The 17,021-nt window shown below is 35.5% G+C and overlaps 2 protein-coding genes across 5 annotated transcripts in view; both read left to right on the forward strand.

Annotated features, from left to right (window-relative positions):
• Positions 1-17,021, forward strand: part of LOC131975696 (H-2 class II histocompatibility antigen, A-U alpha chain-like) — a 46,221-nt gene that overhangs the window by 24,728 nt on the left and 4,472 nt on the right. The window lies entirely within an intron of this gene.
• Positions 1-17,021, forward strand: part of msh5 (mutS homolog 5) — a 23,099-nt gene continuing 6,078 nt past the window's right edge. Inside the window, exons 1-20 of one of the 4 annotated variants that reach the window (XM_059338420.1) lie at positions 1-470; positions 671-794; positions 958-1,038; positions 1,372-1,425; positions 1,907-2,028; positions 2,161-2,270; positions 2,823-2,858; positions 3,830-3,912; positions 4,016-4,061; positions 4,639-4,777; positions 5,430-5,492; positions 5,582-5,710; positions 6,473-6,545; positions 6,689-6,798; positions 8,216-8,296; positions 8,386-8,473; positions 9,288-9,355; positions 12,846-12,964; positions 15,787-15,913; positions 16,593-16,742. In XM_059338420.1, coding sequence (XP_059194403.1) covers positions 375-470; positions 671-794; positions 958-1,038; positions 1,372-1,425; positions 1,907-2,028; positions 2,161-2,270; positions 2,823-2,858; positions 3,830-3,912; positions 4,016-4,061; positions 4,639-4,777; positions 5,430-5,492; positions 5,582-5,710; positions 6,473-6,545; positions 6,689-6,798; positions 8,216-8,296; positions 8,386-8,473; positions 9,288-9,355; positions 12,846-12,964; positions 15,787-15,913; positions 16,593-16,742 — 1,899 coding nt within the window. In that variant the 5' untranslated portion in view covers positions 1-374. Of the gene's footprint in view, positions 471-670; positions 795-957; positions 1,039-1,371; positions 1,426-1,906; positions 2,029-2,160; positions 2,288-2,822; positions 2,859-3,829; positions 3,913-4,015; positions 4,062-4,638; positions 4,778-5,429; positions 5,493-5,581; positions 5,711-6,472; positions 6,546-6,688; positions 6,799-8,215; positions 8,297-8,385; positions 8,474-9,287; positions 9,356-12,845; positions 12,965-15,786; positions 15,914-16,592; positions 16,743-17,021 lie in introns of those variants that run through there. The other 3 variants (XM_059338421.1, XM_059338422.1, XM_059338423.1) reach the window with 3 other exon arrangements.

The following is a 17,021-nucleotide window of genomic DNA, read 5'->3' on the forward strand; positions in this document are numbered from 1 at the left end:
CAAACTCCCTGTCACAGATGATTTTTTTTACCTTCTTATAATTATAAATCAGACTTTAGTAAAGATACCTAAGGGTCATTAGTCTTACTGTAATAAGTCCCCAAGGGTCCTGTAAGATAAGTTATTGTGTTTAAATATTAACGTCAGTTAGCTTAGCTCAAGGTAGCTAACGTTAGCTTACCTTAACATTAGCTCGCCTAGCTAACTACCCTAGCCGCTAACTGTGATTAACTACTTATTTTTCGATATAGACTGCTAATAAGCTGAACGTGTACGTGCGTTTGAGATCAACATTTTGTGTTATTATATAGCCAAATAACAGATTGTTGAGTTATTAGCTTAATTTGACTGCTCATATCTAGAGTTGAGTGGTTATGGCAGCTGTGGAGAGTCTGAGAGGAGCAGGAGGGATAGTTTTTGTTCCTCCGGGCATAAATGGAGATGAAGAAGAGGAGGAAGACTCACCTGCAGTAAGTTCAGATATGGCACTCATACTACAAGAGTAGAAAACAAAATCTCTGCTTTTTTAACCTTAAGTATTTGATTTGTTACTATGATAATCCAGAGGATGGGGATTCTGTTTGTCTGATTTTGTGTATATCATCTTTATCTAAAAAATAAAGAAATAGTTGCAGCAATGAGATGAACATTGTTATTTCTTTGTACTCAGGTTTTACTGAGTGTTGTGGCCCAGCATGGACAGGTGGGCCTCTGCTTCTATGACAGTAAGGACTCCTCTTTACACTATATGAAAGATACTCCTGACAACTTCGAGCTCCATCTGCTGGCCAGAGGTAAAACAATACTCAATCTGTTATATAAATCTGAATCTCTTCCATAAATAAGATTAGGTTTATGGATTTCATGTATTTTGAGTCCCTTAAAAATTACAACTATGTATAAACTGACATGTGTGCTTGCCTTACTATATCGTTTGTTCCTCGTTTTTCTGTTCAGTTATCCAGGAGGTTAGTCCCCATGTAATAATTACCAGTGCAAAACAGGAGCGCAGCATGACACGCTTCCTGCAACAACTTGGTGAGTTCTGGGAGACAAACACTCTCTCAGCATGGGGCGGGAAACCAGAAATGTGTCACACACTGAAAGTTTTGTTTTGACACTGTAGGAGACAAGTAGTTTCTAGGTCAAGGGAAAGAAATGAGATTAGGGAAGCTTCACACTGCGGCTAGATGGTGTGATAAGGGAGAAGAGGAAGATTATACAGCTGTTATTCACAGCCTCATAAGCCTTTTTCTGGGACTATAGTGGCATGATTCTGTCATGGGAAGCCGCTACTGTCACAATTACATTTTCTTTCATACAACAAGCTATTTTTCTTATATTCACAAACTCCTCTCTGTTGAATTTCAGGTTCAAACCCAGACTACAAACCAGAGGTGGTTACTTATCCATATGTTGACTTTGGTAAACACACGTCCACCTATAACATACAGTACAGGCCAAAAGTTTGGACACACCTTCTCATTCAATGCGTTTCCTTTATTTTCATGACTATTGACATTGTAAATTCATCAAAGCTATTAATGAACACATGTGGAATTATGTACTTAACAAAAAAGTGTGAAATAACTGAAAACATGCAAACATGTCTTATATTCTAGTAAGCAAAGGGTGGTTACTTTGAGGAATCTAAAATACAATACATGTTTTCAGTTATTTCACACTTTTTTGTTAAGTACATAATTATATATGTGTTCATTCATAGTTTTGATGCCTTCAGTGAGAATCTACAATGTAAATAGTCATGAAAATAAAGAAAAACGCATTGAATGAGAAGGTGTGTGTCCAAACTTTTGGCCTGTACTGTACAAATATCCTCTTTTTAGGCAGGCTTTCTTTAGCATGAGTGAACAGATTGATTTTGATTCAATTTTGAATGTTGCAGGTCTTGAGGTTGGTAAGCAGAGGCTACTTTCAGCCCATCTGCCTTTCCTTCCCACCTCCCTTTCAGAGAGAGACAAAATGTCCTACCTCTCTTCCTGTATCTCCTTTGACTCGCCCCTGATGGTGAGCCGGCTGTCTACATTGCATCCTGTCCATCAGTCTTTTAGGTTTTACAGGAGCTGATCATGAACTGTCCATCATTTTTTTTGTGATTATGTGTTTTCCTGTGTTTGTGTGTGTGCATCCGTTGGGTAGCTGAGGGCAGTGGGCGCTCTGCTGAAATGTCTGGACAGGAGGAGAGTGGGAGTGGAGCTGGAAGACAGCAGTGTTGGAGTTCCTATCCTGCAGTTCCACGCCTACACACTGTAACACACACATTCATGTAGCTTTGCACACACACACAGGACTGTGATCACACCTTTTCTGTAATGAGGACCTTGAAAGAGTTTTATCAATGAGTGTTTTTTTTTGCTGCTCTCTATTTAGCTACACAGGTTTTTGCATATTTGCATGAATACGAAGTGTAAAAGGAAATGCATCAGTTGTCGCTGACTTGTTGCTGCCCCACTACACTCCATAAAACCACTAAAATATACTTTTACATGACTTGCATAACTATAACACTTTCATCCGACATGTTTCTGCAAAATATGACATCAGCTTCATAAATCATGTTCCAAGATTTCGCTGCCTCTCTGAATTGTTCCGACTTGAGGGGGCGTTCACATGACTTCCCAGTTGGGAACTTTAAAAAAAAATTATTATTATTCCGACACCACATGAATGCAGCATCTCTTTCTCTTTCTCTCTACATTGTTAATACCAGCAAACCAGACCTGTCTCATGTGATGCAGACGTTTTCATGAAAGAAAAAGTATGCTTCTCATAAAAATGTGCATTGTTTCTTCCCCATACAGTAAAGGTGTTGTTTACGTTGACCAAGACACCTACAGGTAAGAGTGAGTCCAGAGAAGCTGACTTAAAGTATTTGGTAACACTTTACTTGAAGGTATCGTCATAATAGTGACATGATACTGTCATAACTGTGACATGACAACGTCATAAACGTGTCATAAACATTATGTCGATGTCATAAACCTTTATGACTGCTGTCATTAAGTGTCATTCGGTTTTTGTCATGACAAGTTGACATTCCTTGGGTTGTCTTGATTATGACAACTTGTGTCCTGGATTGCTACTCCTGAACCCTTCCTCCAATTTATTGTACTGTAAATAGTAGTGAAAATTAAAAAAAAGAAAATATTGTCACATGTAATTGTATCTGTCAGTTTATACTTCATGATATGTTAATGACAAATCAAAATGTTACCACTTTACTTGAGGTCAAAGAATATCTTCATTACAGCGTCATAATGGTGTCATAACAGTCAGTTTTGGGTATCTTGTCGGTATTCTGTCAAACATCTATGACCAAGTGCTAGAATTGGTCTGTAACCTTGCACATCTAATTATAATAATCATTATGCCAACTTGCCATAAACACAAATATAGAAACATATTTTGTTTATGTCAAGTTGCCATGACAAAGACATTTTGTGGTAATGTCACTTTGATTAAAGTCAAGTTGTCATAATCAAGACAACCCAAGGAATGTCAACTTGTCATGACAAAAACCGAATGACACTTAATGACAGCAGTCATAAAGGTTTATGACATTGACATAATGTTTATGACACGTTTATGACTGTGTCATGTCACAGTTATGACAGTATCATGTCACTATTATGACGATACCTTCAAGTAAAGTGTTACCGAGTATTTTCTCCAAGTCGCTGATAAAAGATCTTTTATTTTATGGTCACTCTCCTGCCCTTATTTTATACATTTCCTTAACAAAAGCTAAACATATAGAAAGAGCCGAGGAGCAGTTTAGAGATCACTGTGGACTTTGTATTTGCTCTAGTGTGCTGCAGATCTTCAAATCCGAACTTCACCCATCAGTGTACAAGCTGCACTCAGGTGAAAAGGAAGGACTTAGTCTTTATGGTGTGTTTTCTTGAAGGGAGCAATTTAAGACATTATTACTCTGCCTTAATCTAATTGTGTTTACATAAGCTCCCATAATTTGTTCTTATTTTTGTTTTTGCAGGGATACTGAACCGCTGCAGGTGCAAGTTTGGCTCCAAACTGCTACGGTGAGAAACTTCTATTGCTGCAGTCACAACAGAAAAATAATAAAAGTGTCTTTTACTTCATCAAGAGAATATATGGCTTTGATTATAAACGGCTGTTCATTTCTGAATGCCAGTTCATGAATGCCAGATACCTCCTGTAATCCTGCAGCAGCACCTCAACTACCAGTATTGTGACTGTTTCTAAGATGCTTATATAGCAATTCAATAATCATGGTTAAAAGGATCATATTTGAGGCAATAGAAACAAGCGAACTGCAGCACTGCTGTTTTGGGATTCAGGCAGAGGATTTGTGTTTGTCTCAGGAATTTCAAGGTTTGCAAAGGGCTTGTCTCTATGCAACAAGATAAATGTTTCATATTTTCCAATATAATGCAGCATCTGTTTTTGGTACTGTCACCAATCATATTATGGTGATTTTAATTTCATGCTGCGATTATTGTGGGAAGGTACATTTATGTAATTCTGCCATTTTTCTTTACACAACCATTATTATAATTTCCACACACGCAATATCTGGTTGACTCATGTTGTTGTCACGGACAGAGAATGAATGTCCTCTCCTCTCTCCTCTCTCAGCCAGTGGTTCCAGCGGCCAACACAGGACCTGGCCGTGTTACAGAGGAGACAGGAAGTGATTCATTTCTTCACGTCGCCTCGGAACTCCGACGTCCTGAACACCCTGCAGTCCTCGCTACGCAACATCAGCAACATACCAGTAACAACTCTGACCAATCAACTCCTCCACATCTGTCACCATTTATCCTCTTACCCAGTAGTTCTCAACCTTTTTGAGTCGCGACCTCCAATTTAACATGCATGTTGTCCGCGACCCCCGCTCACTGAACACAATCTCACACGCACAGTTCAGATCACCCAAAAAAGAAACAAAATGACCTAAAAAAGGAAACAAAATGACCAAAAAGACACAAAATGACCAAAAAAGACTCAAAATTACCCAAAAAAGAAACAAAATGACCAAAAAAAGACACAAAATGACAAACAAAAGACACAAAATGACCAGAAAAAGGAAACAAAATGACCAAAAAAGACACAAATTGACCACAAAATGATCAAAAAAAGACACAAAATGACCAAAAAGGACACAAATTGACCACAAAATGATCACAAAAGACACAAAATTACCAAAAAAAGACATTAAGTGACCAAAAAGACTAAAACACATTAACACATGAACACTTTAACACAGTGGAGACAGAGCTGACTTCCAAAATGATTTGGCGACCCCCAGAAATCATCTCGCGACCCCAATTGGGGTCCCGACCCCAAGGTTGAGAATAGCTGCTCTTACCTACTGAATATAGAAGTTTTGCCTTAAGCCAGTTTGTGTGTGTGTACTTGTGTGTTAGACTCTTCTGCGCAGGATGTCTCTCTCTCACACCAAAGTGACCGACTGGCAGAGTCTCTACAAGGTTGGCGCTACAGTTTTAACATACACTTTATCTACCTGACAGGTTCTGCTGAATGTGTGCAACATGTTGTGTTTGTGTGTGTTTGTCAGACAGTGTACAATGCAGTCTGTATCAGGGACACGGTGCGACACCTGCCTCAGTCCATTCATCTCTTTCGAGACATCAGCGAGGGGTTGTCTGATGACCTCCACCACATCGCCTCCCTCATCACCCGAGTCGTGAGCACACACAAAATAATACACAGCTGCAAATCTGAGAAATCTTCTGGCATTTGGCCCCCTTTTTTGTCATGATTATGTGTCTAGGTGGCCAATCATTTTTGAAAGTGGGCCAGTATTGAGCAAAACAAGCTGCAATGTAATGCTTCAGTGCAATTGCCCATCAACCATCAATGTGCATCCACTGAAAGAGCTTGTTGTTATTACCGCCAAAAGGCTCAGATTGTTATTATAAGTGTCTGCAGCAATACAGAATCAGAAATTGTGTTACTCCAACCAGGAATAGAAAAGAAATAGAAGTATATATATATATATATATATATATATATATATATATATATACTATAAAAAAAGCACACATATATATATATATATATATATATATATAGAGAGAGAGAGAGAGAGAGAGAGAGAGAGAGCAGCCCCGGGGACAAACAGCAATATATATAAATATATATATATATATATATATATATATATTTTTTTTTTTTTTTTTATAGTAGAAAAATAGCAAAATATACAAACTCTGAGAACTCTAAAAAATGTACAAACTTAACAAACATACAGACAGAGAAAATATACAGACTTAAAAAGAAAACTATTATTACACAAGTAAGCAGGTGACACGTGACAATACATTATAAATAATTAAGGTGTGAACTACTGGACCAATTTCACAGACCAACAGGTCTGGAAAAATTCCAGGTTTAGAAATGCTGAAGTTTCCCTTGAATAAGTTTGACTACATCTTTGATTACGCAGGTGGATTTTGAAAGCAGCATGGCCGAGAACCGCTTCACCATCAAACCCAATGTGGATCCAGCAATCGATGAGAGTAAGTTCCTGCACACTGAATTTAAAACCAGAACAGTCATATAATCAGGATCTGAAATCTGGATCTTGATCCTGGTTTTGAGCCTGTGTTAAGATTTTATGATGGTTGATTGAAAGTATAACAGTGCTCCCTCCCTCTGTCAGAGAAGAGGAGGATGATGGGGTTGTCCGACTTCCTGACAGACGTAGCGAGGAGAGAGCTGGAGCACCTGGACGCTCGCATTCCCTCCTGCTGCGTCATCTACATCCCTCTGGTCTCACCAACATTTTTATCTTCTCCTCCAGTTTGAGCCCTCGTGTACTGTGCTATTGGTGGGATTCATGCAATCAGATGTTTTCAGAGCACCACATATAGCTGTGCTTGTAAATCCTTGTTTTGTTTTTTTTAAACATGTGTTTATTAGATTTTTGTTTGCAGATTACAACTAGTCAAACAAGACATTAATACATGCAACAAAGCAAACTTTTTCTCCCTATTCTCCCTCCCATCCCCTCTTCCCCTCACCAAATAAGTATAAGAAAAACACGGTAAACCTATTAAAAAAAAGAAGAAAAAAAGATGTAAATAAAGCAAAAATTAAATAAAAATAAATCAATAAATAAAAACAAAAAATAAAAGTAAATCAATAAAAATAAAAATAAAAACATACATACATACATAAAAATAAAGAAAAAACAACAGATGGAGACCTGCCATGACCATACTAATGCAATAATCTCATGTTAACTTTATTTTATTTTACTTTATTTCACTTAATTTAATTTGATTTATTTCTATTAACACATTTTATTATTTAATTACTTATTGTTTGTTTGGTTTAACCATGTCATTTATACATATTTGACTTGATGTATATGCTTTAATGCTGTATTAAGCAGATCACAAATGAAAAACAGCAGACTAAATGTGAATTTGTATATATATGTTTGAATATGCTGCAAAAATTGAAATAAAATTTAAGTTAAAAAAAATAAAGAAAAAACAACAACAAAACATATATGTACACATTTAAATTTAGTTATATAGACGAATACTGAAAATAGTTTTAACACTGACAGATTTCAAGGGTGTCTCTCAAAGCATCATCACCAAATAAACATTCTGCAAGTTACCAACATTAGCATCATGTCTTATAAAACTCATAAACGGTCTCCAGATGTTATGAAAAACATGTTGTTTCCGTCTAATAATGTATGTTATTTTTTCCATTGTCATGTTTGATGCCATCTCTTTGATCCATGTAAATCCTTGGGTAACACTTTACAATAACTATCATTTATAAATGGTAAACGGATAGTTTATTAATGTTTAATAATCATTTATAAACCATATATAGATAATTTAGAATGGTAAATACCTAATTTATTCATGTTTAACTAACTACATAGTTTATGAATGCTTAGATAGATGGTATATTAATGTAATTACATTATAATTATTGCTTTATTCATAGTTTTAGTTGCACTCATAACAAATTCTAACACCATATTAAGTATGTTAATGATTTTAAAATGATTCATATACCTTTAAGAAATTGGTTGAAAACATTTAACAATTAAATATGTATAGCACTTTGTAAATGGTTAATAATTGGTTTATAAACCATCTATTAACTTTACTTAGTTGGTTATTGTAAAGTGTTACCAATCCTTGTTTAAATCTCCTTGCAGATTGGATTCCTGCTCTCCGTCCCTCGCCTGCCCAGCATGGTGGAGAAAGAGGATTTTGTAATCGAGGGGCTTGATTTCATGGTTTGTGCATGGCCTTGTTAACATGATAATTGTGTCTACAAAATCACAATCGTGCTGTAATTATTTTTCCTTGTGTCCATGCGGGTTAGTTTCTGTCAGAGGACCGTCTGCACTACCGCAGCCAGAGAACCAAGGAGCTGGACGACCTCCTGGGAGACTTACACTGTGACATTAGAGGTCTTTTCTCTGATATCTGTGTACCTGACATTGTTAGAAGTGACCACAATAGTCAGGCGGCTTAGGACCAGATTTGAGAAGAATGGGGACACGTCGGACAAAAGCACCAATTTTTTTCCACATGCTCTCTATCACCATAGGTTTCAATTTTTGGTAGGAGCCACTTCATCAAGATTGTGGATCGTAGATGGCAGCCATATAAAGTCTATGAGAAACAATAAATCTTCCAAGCCACTTAGAAGGTCAATCTTGGTGTCAAAATATACATTTTCTGGGTCAAGGAATCATTTAAAGCTATTGAGAATATCACTAGATGACTCACTGTAAATAATATGTTGATCAAGATCTGACATGAGATGAAAGCGTTCCCTTGATTTTTTTTTTTAGCAGTGTACATGGCAGCTAATCCTCACTCTCCCGTGAACATAGATTCCAAACATTTTCAGCTCAGGATTCCCTGCTGCAGCACTTGAAGACCTACCAGTCTGGGTGAAAATGAACATATCTATTTGATCAAATATTCATCTAGTGATGTTCTCAATAGCTTTAAATGATTCCTTGACCCAGAAAATGTATATTTTGACACGAAGATTTACCTTCTAAGTGGCTTGGAAGATATAGCATTTCTCATAGACTTTATATGGCTGCCATCTCCGATCCACAATCCTGATGAAGTGGCTCCTACCAAAAATTGAAACCTATGGTGATAGAGAGTATGGGGAAAAAAATTGGTGCTTTTATCCGACGTGTTCCCTTTATTTGGCTAAGCTGCCTGACTACAACCCCTGCAGGTTTACTCACTGTATTCTTCCAGACATGGAGATGGCAGTAATGACAGAGCTTCAGAGCACAATCCTGGAGCGGAGCGCCTCCCTTTACAAGGTTGGTGTGCATCACTGTGCACCTCCTGCTCCCAGTGTTCAAGACACGACTCATTCTGATAAAATGACTGTGTGCTTGAAAGTAATTCTGTTAATGTGTGTAGGTGGAGTTAGCAATCATCGCGTTGCACATTTTGATTATGAAATAGCTTCTGATCCCATTACAAGTTTATTTTCAAGTGATATTTGTCTCATGACAGATGGGCGTGCTGCTACTGCATGCTGTAATTGCAAATTTTATTATTGTTTTTTTTTTATGACCAACTGTTCACTTAAAGTAAATGACAAGTATCCCATAAATTGTAAAATGAGAAGTTTAAATATAAATATATTATTATTAATAATAATAATAATAATAATAAATCATGATAATAAGGAGAAATTACATAAAAGGAATCTATTATGTAACATCACACTGGCCATTGATATACACTACTGGTCAAAAGTTTTAGAACACACCAACTTTTCCAGAATTTAATTGAAAATGATGCAGTTTAATGTCTCAGTGTACTCTGAAATGAATGCACATTTAAAATTATTTATTGAGCATGATTGTGTTTTGAAAGTAAAAAAAGATTCAAAATCACATTTTATGTTGGACTAAAGGACTAAAAAAAGACACAAAATGACAAAAAAAGACACAAAATGACTAAAAAAAGACATGAAAAGGATTCAAAAATGGACAAAAGTGAGTACAGTTAGATACAAGTAGAGCCCTACTTGTATAATTCTGAAATGTACATTATTTTTCAGTTTTGGTTAAGCTTACCTTTTTTTATTTACCTCTGGCAGTTCACCACTTACCTTTGTACCCTTTCAAGCTGTTCATTTGACTTGAACTGCTTGAATTTCAATAAAAAACTGGAAAAATTGGGGTGTTCTAAAACTTTTGACCGGTAGTGTACGACCAAGTAAAACACACAGTTGGGTAATTACAGATGCTCCAACATCTGGGAACTGTTCTGGAACTGTTCTCTGTTATTCACCATTCACAAAGTCCAGATATTTTCCACTTTTTGAGTATAATTACCCACCTGGCTAATGACACGGAGAGACAGTTTCTCATATGCTTCTACAGTCCCCTAAACCTTACATGCACTGGAGGCAAATAAGCAGATTGCAGCAGTTTCCTGCAAATGTTATTGTTATTTATTATTATTTTGGACGGCTGAATGAGCATTAAGTTCAGATTATAATTGTGTTTGCAATATTGTAGCTATGTAGATGTTAATTTATTTTATGTGTTATTGCAACTTCACAATTAAATTAAAGTAAAAGGCACAATTAGTTTTATTAAGATACAAAGTGTTGTTGTTTCGAACATATTATGCTTTATAAAGTGATACTCACTATAGCCCTCACTGTAGTTACAGTAGGTTCCAATAACAACAGCCGACCTCTCCAGGTCAGAGCTGCACAGTCTGTTGAGCACTTTAAAACATTATTAAAAACGTATTTATTCTCCTTGGCGTTCAGTCCCAGCTAGGCAAGAATCCTTGGCTTTCTTTTTACTTTTTTTTACCCTTTTATTTGTCTTTTTTTATCTCTAACTCTGTTTTGGATTGAGTTTTTATTACTATTTTATTCTATTTTATTTGATTGTTTTACTGTTTTTAGTATTTTATTCTTTTTATTGTTTTTATTTATACCCAGTTGTGTATGATTTATTCTATTTTAATTTTGGTCAACTGAGGTTGTTTTTAAATGTGCTCTATAAATAAACTTTGACTTGACTTGACTTGACAAGTATCAAATCATAGAATTATATGATCACACTGCTCCTGCAAAATTAAGTACTGCAACAGTCAGAAACAGTCCAAAATTGCAATTGAAATATGGAAAACATACTGCAACAAATATTTATATAATAATTGCTGTTATAGAATAAGACAGATGTACAGTTTTGTGCAGATGGTGAAAAAATATTTACCAGGAAATGTGCAAAAGTTCACATAAGTGCACATACACTGCAGTCTGCCCTTCATTGCCTTTCCCTCCCTCCATACCAGATGGTGATGGAGGAGTTGAGGATGGACGTGGATGATCCAAAATGCTCATACTTCCCACCCAAATGTGACTAAATAGACAGCTTCTGTCTCCTTTTACAGGCATAACCCTGCTGAGCTCTAAGAGTGTGAACACTTGCTGCTCTTTCATCTGTCAAAGAATGCTCTGTTCAGGACAGAGATTGTTTGTTCAGAGATTGTGTGTGTGTGTGTGTGTCAAGGTTATTATAGTTAACGAAAACTAACAAAATAACGAAAACTAGAATTGAAAAAACATTTTCGTTAACTGAAATAAAAATAAAAACTAGAGTTTTTTAAAAAACGATAACTTACTGAAACTGTATTGTGTGGTTACAAAACTAACTAAAATTATAGTGAAAATGTCCTTAGTTTTCGTTTTTGTCAACTTTTTTCATTCATAATTCAGTGTTTCTATTTGAACATGCAACACATGGTGAATATGATTACTGAGACTGGGATGTTTACACTCCAACCAAAATTCAAAACTGTAGGAGTTAATAACCTTATTGGGGCTGAGATGATAAACCAAAGGAAATAAAGGAAACATTTATTATGACCTCTTTGAATCACGCACCCAACACATAGCCCATTAAAAAAAACTAAAACTAACACTAAAACTAATAAAAACTAAACTAAAACTAAGCATTTTCAAAAAAATAAAAACTAAACTAAAACTAGAAAACTCACTCTAAAAACTAACTAAAACTAACTGAATTTGAAAACAAAAATTCACAACAAAATTAACCCATAAGAACCCACGATGACACCCATGTAACAAACACTTTAAATATTCTAGAACAGGTTCTCAAACTCAACTTACCTGGGGGCCGCTATAGGCAGTATCAAAATGACCAAAATTACACACAAAAAAGACACAAAATGACAGAGACTAAATTACTTAAAAAAGACACACAAAATGACTTAAAAAAGACACAAAATGACCAAAAAAGACACAAAATTACTAAAAAAAACTAAATTACTTAAAAAAGACACAAAATTACTAAAAAAAGACACAAAATGACAGAAAAAAACTAAATTACTTAAAAAAGACACAAAATGACCAAAAAAGACACAAAATTACTAAAAAAAGACACAAAATTACACAAAAAAACCTAAATTACTTAAAAAAGACACAAAATTACTAAAAAAAGACACAAAATTACAGAAAAAAACTAAATTACTTAAAAAAGACACAAAATTACTATAAAAAAAAGACACAAAATGACAGAAAAAACTAAATTACTTTAAAAAGACACCAAAAAAGACAAAATTACAAAAAAAAAGACACAAAATTACTAATCATAATATAAACATAAAATTACTAACTGTGATATATCCCCCAAAACTTTCCTTTATGGATAACTGGGTGTGGGTTCTTATGGGTTAAAAAATCTAAAACTATTATAACCATGGTGTGTGTGTGTGTGTGTGTGTGTGTGTGTGTGTGTGTGTGTGTGTGTGTAGGTTCTGGATCTCACTGCTGAGCTGGACTGTCTGATGGCGATGAGCAGCGCCTCCCAAGAGTACGGCTACACCTCGCCAAAACTAGTTGGCCACAGGAAGATCACAGTCACACAGGGCAGGTAGGCACTCACAGTCATCCAGGTACTTTGGGATTTAAAACTTATTAAATTCAGTGGTGGGATGTAACTAAGTACATTTACTCAAGTACTGTACTTAAGTACAATTTTGAGGTACTTGTACTTTACTTGAGTATTTCCATTTTATGTAACTTTATACTTCTACTCCACTACATTTAGCTGACAGCTTTAGTTACTTTTCAGGTTGAGATTTAACGCAAAAAATTTGATTAATTTAGAGTGATTAGACTCATAACAGCATATTAAGTAGTTTAAATGAGCCCTGGCTTAAGAAAATTAAAAGGCTGTTTACATAAAAGCATCAATAATAATAATGTAATAATATATTTGGAATATATAAAACAGTCTAAGTGGGTCTATTTTGCATAACAAGTACTTTTACTTTTGATACTTCAAGTGCATTTTGATGCTGATACTTTTGTACTTTTACTTCAGTAAGTTTTGAATGCAGGACTTTTACTTGGTAAGTGGAGTAATTTCACAGTTTGCTATTAGTACTTTTACTTAAGTAAGGGATCTGAATACTTCTTCCACCACTGATTAAGTGATCATATTATCCAAGCTTCTAAAACAGTTTGATTAGTAATCACATAAAATACACATGCATATAAAGCACAAGTTTTATTTACCCTAACTTTTAAGAAGTTGTCCATCAAATAAGCATCATAAAATGATATATCAATATTGTTTTCTACTCTTTCTATTGTCTACTCTGTTTTTACTCATAAGTCCCTAATATGCATTCATTTTCAGCATTTTAACCATGTAAATGACAGTTTGTTTACGTAATGTCACTCATGTTGTGAAAAAACACAACCATGTAATTATGCTTTTTATACTACAAGCTAGGAGATTTTTTTCACTGTCTGGGATAGTCAATGATTAGCAAAAACATTGATTTTGATGCATTTAATTTTTTTGTTCCATGTCAAAAAAAGCCTTACCTTAAAGGTTAAAAATGTCCTTCCTAAAACTGCAAATTATTTTCCACTTTCACTGAGTTATTGTTTTTTCTTTTAATAAAAAAAAAAATTGTATACCAAATGCAGACTTTTTTTCACTGTCTGGGATAAACCAATGATTAGCAACAACACAGATTTTGATACATTGCATTTAATACTGTAGTGCTCCATGAAACAGCAGCAATAACTGTGGTGGAGACCAGGAAAATAACCTGCATATGTCCCATAGGGCAAACACGGGAAAACGGCTTAATCTAATGGAAAATATTAAAAACTAAAATTTTGCAGCCATGCCTCAAGATCTAAAGCCTCATATAACAGAATGCATGATTTTATGTGGCCTTGGGATCAAAAATTTAGGTTTTAATGGGTTTCAATAGCGGTCAGACTGCCCGATATATAACTACACACTTCATTATAGACTTATTTTATGAGATGAGACAAAGACAGTATTTTCGAGAGGTACATGGATGAGGGAGATGTTGGGTAGCACCAAGTGTTATGAGGATACTGTGTTTATTTATTTTGATCTTTTTACACTGGTTGTCATTTTGTGTTGTTGTTCTTTTCCTTGTGTTGTTGTTCTTTTCCTTGTGTTGTTTTTCTTCCCTTGTGTTGTTGTTTCTTTTCCTTGTGTTGTTGTTTCTTTTCCTTGTGTTGTTTCTTTTCCTTGTGTTGTTGTTTCTTTTCCTTGTGTTGTTGTTTCTTTTCCTTGTGTTGTTGTTTCTTTTCCTTGTGTTGTTGTTTCTTTTCCTTGCGTTGTTGTTGTTCTTTTCCTTGCGTTGTTTTTTTTCCCTTGTGTTGTTGTTTCTTTTCCTTGTGTTGTTGTTTCTTTTCCTTGTGTTGTTTTCTTTTCCTTGTGTTGTTTCTTTTCCTTGTGTTGCTGTTTCTTTTCCTTGTGTTGTTGTTTCTTTTCCTTGTGTTGTTGTTTCTTTTCCTTGTGTTGTTTTCTTTTCCTTGTGTTGTTTCTTTTCCTTGTGTTGTTGTTTCTTTTCCTTGTGTTGTTGTTTCTTCTCCTTGTGTTGTTTCTTTTTCCTTGTGTTGTTGTTTCTTTTCCTTGTGTTGTTTCTTTTCCTTGTGTTGTTGTTTCTTTTCCTTGTGTTGTTTCTTTTCCTTGTGTTGTTTCTTTTCCTTGTGTTGTTGTTTCTTTTCCTTGTGTTGTTGTTTCTTTTCCTTGTGTTGTTGTTCTTTTCCTTGCGTTGTTTTTTTCTTTTCCTTGTGTTGTTGTTTCTTTTCCTTGCGTTGTTGTTTCTTTTCCTTGTGTTGTTGTTTCTTTTCCTTGTGTTGTTGTTTCTTTTCCTTGTGTTGTTTCTTTTCCTTGTGTTGTTGTTTCTTTTCCTTGTGTTGTTGTTTCTTCTCCTTTCATATGTATGTGTGCGTGTGTTTGGGTATGTATCCAAATGTGGGCGTGTGTATGTATGTATGTATGTATGTATAATTTCGCTGTATAGGTAAATTATATTTATGTTTTTGTAATACAAGACATGTTTAGACAAGGATGTTAACTCGTCATATTTAAGGAGAGGGAGTGGGAGTTTATAAGTTTTACTTCTTCTCACTCCTTTTCAAATATGTATTCTGTCATGTTAAATGTTTTGTCTGACTCTTTTTTTATTCATTATTATTTGTTTTCATATTCGAAATAAACTTAAATCAAAATCAAAAATCAAAATCAAACTTGAAATTAAAACTGGAAATGAAAAAAGAAACACACTATTGCCAGAATATTTGTCGTATGCATTAACACAGCCAAAATGATCAAAACATTAAAACGGCCAAAAATGTCCCTAATGAGACACAAGGATGAATATGAGACAAGACAGATAAATGTGTTTTTTCTAGACACCCGCTGTTGGAGCTTTGCTCTCCAGTGTTTGTGGCCAACTCCTTCCAGAGCTCAGAGTCTCAGGGCAGAGTCAAAGTCATCACTGGACCCAACTCATCTGGCAAGAGCATCTACCTCAAACAGGTAGGATGTGTATGATTGTCTCAGTCACAGTTATCACAATGATAAACTGCTTCTGGCCTTGGCTCGCTCAAATAAACTCTGCTTTATGTGCTGCTGTGACGCTGTGTAGACAAGTCTGTTTGTACTTTACAAGCTTCAGGTTCCTGTTTACCTGAAATTCTCTCCTCGTTTAATGTTTTGTGGCCCAATATGCTTTTTTCTTTGCTTTTCTTCGCTACATCCAGTGATAAGCTGTGTTCAGGCAATAGTCACAGCAATAGAAAACACAGAGAGCTCCCTATAAAACAGGGAGACAATACTGGTTAAAAAATCTGCATAATTACACATAATCTGCTTTCAGCATCTGTTTTCTCTGCAGCAGAAGCCGCACTGCATATACTGCATTTGTGGATGTACTGAATTTATGTTTTCCCTTTCTACACTATCTAACTTTATTAATTGCTGGTATCAGAAGAAGCCTTGAAGCTGTAATTTAAAACCTAATCAGATAGCATTTTTAGAGCGCTGTAATTAAGTATGAGAATAAAGCTTCCTAATGAGAATGTCTTCATTTTAACCTCTATTTAGAGGGGTTTCCCTTCCAGGCTGCAACTGAGAACCACTGATGTGACTTAAATTCACTCCACAGCGATGTTTATCTCACGCTGACTTTTTCTGATTTCCTATTTGACGTTCTCAGGTGGGTCTGATCGTGTTCATGGCTCTGATTGGCTCAAACGTGCCGGCGAAGGAGGCAGAGATCGGTCTGGTGGACGGGATCTTTACCCGCATGCAGAGCAGAGAGTCTGTGTCTGTCGGCCTCAGCACCTTCATGATAGACCTCAATCAGGTACACACACACACACACACACACACAGAAGCCTGTGCATAGTATTTTGTGTGTGTGTGTGTGTGTGTGTGTGTGTGTGTGTGTTCTTGTACTTCCTACATAGTGAGGACCAGAACACGTTTTTAACCAACAGAGTGAGGACATTTTTGCAAAGTGAGGACATTTCGGCCGGTCCTCACTTCTCTGAAGGCTTTTTTGAGATTTCAGACTTTGTTTTAAGGGTTTAAGGTTACAAAAAAATGATAATTAACTGAAACTGTATTGTGTGGTTACAAAACA

Source organism: Centropristis striata, chromosome 8 (assembly GCF_030273125.1).
Source record: "Centropristis striata isolate RG_2023a ecotype Rhode Island chromosome 8, C.striata_1.0, whole genome shotgun sequence".
Lineage (NCBI taxonomy): Eukaryota > Metazoa > Chordata > Actinopteri > Perciformes > Serranidae > Centropristis > Centropristis striata.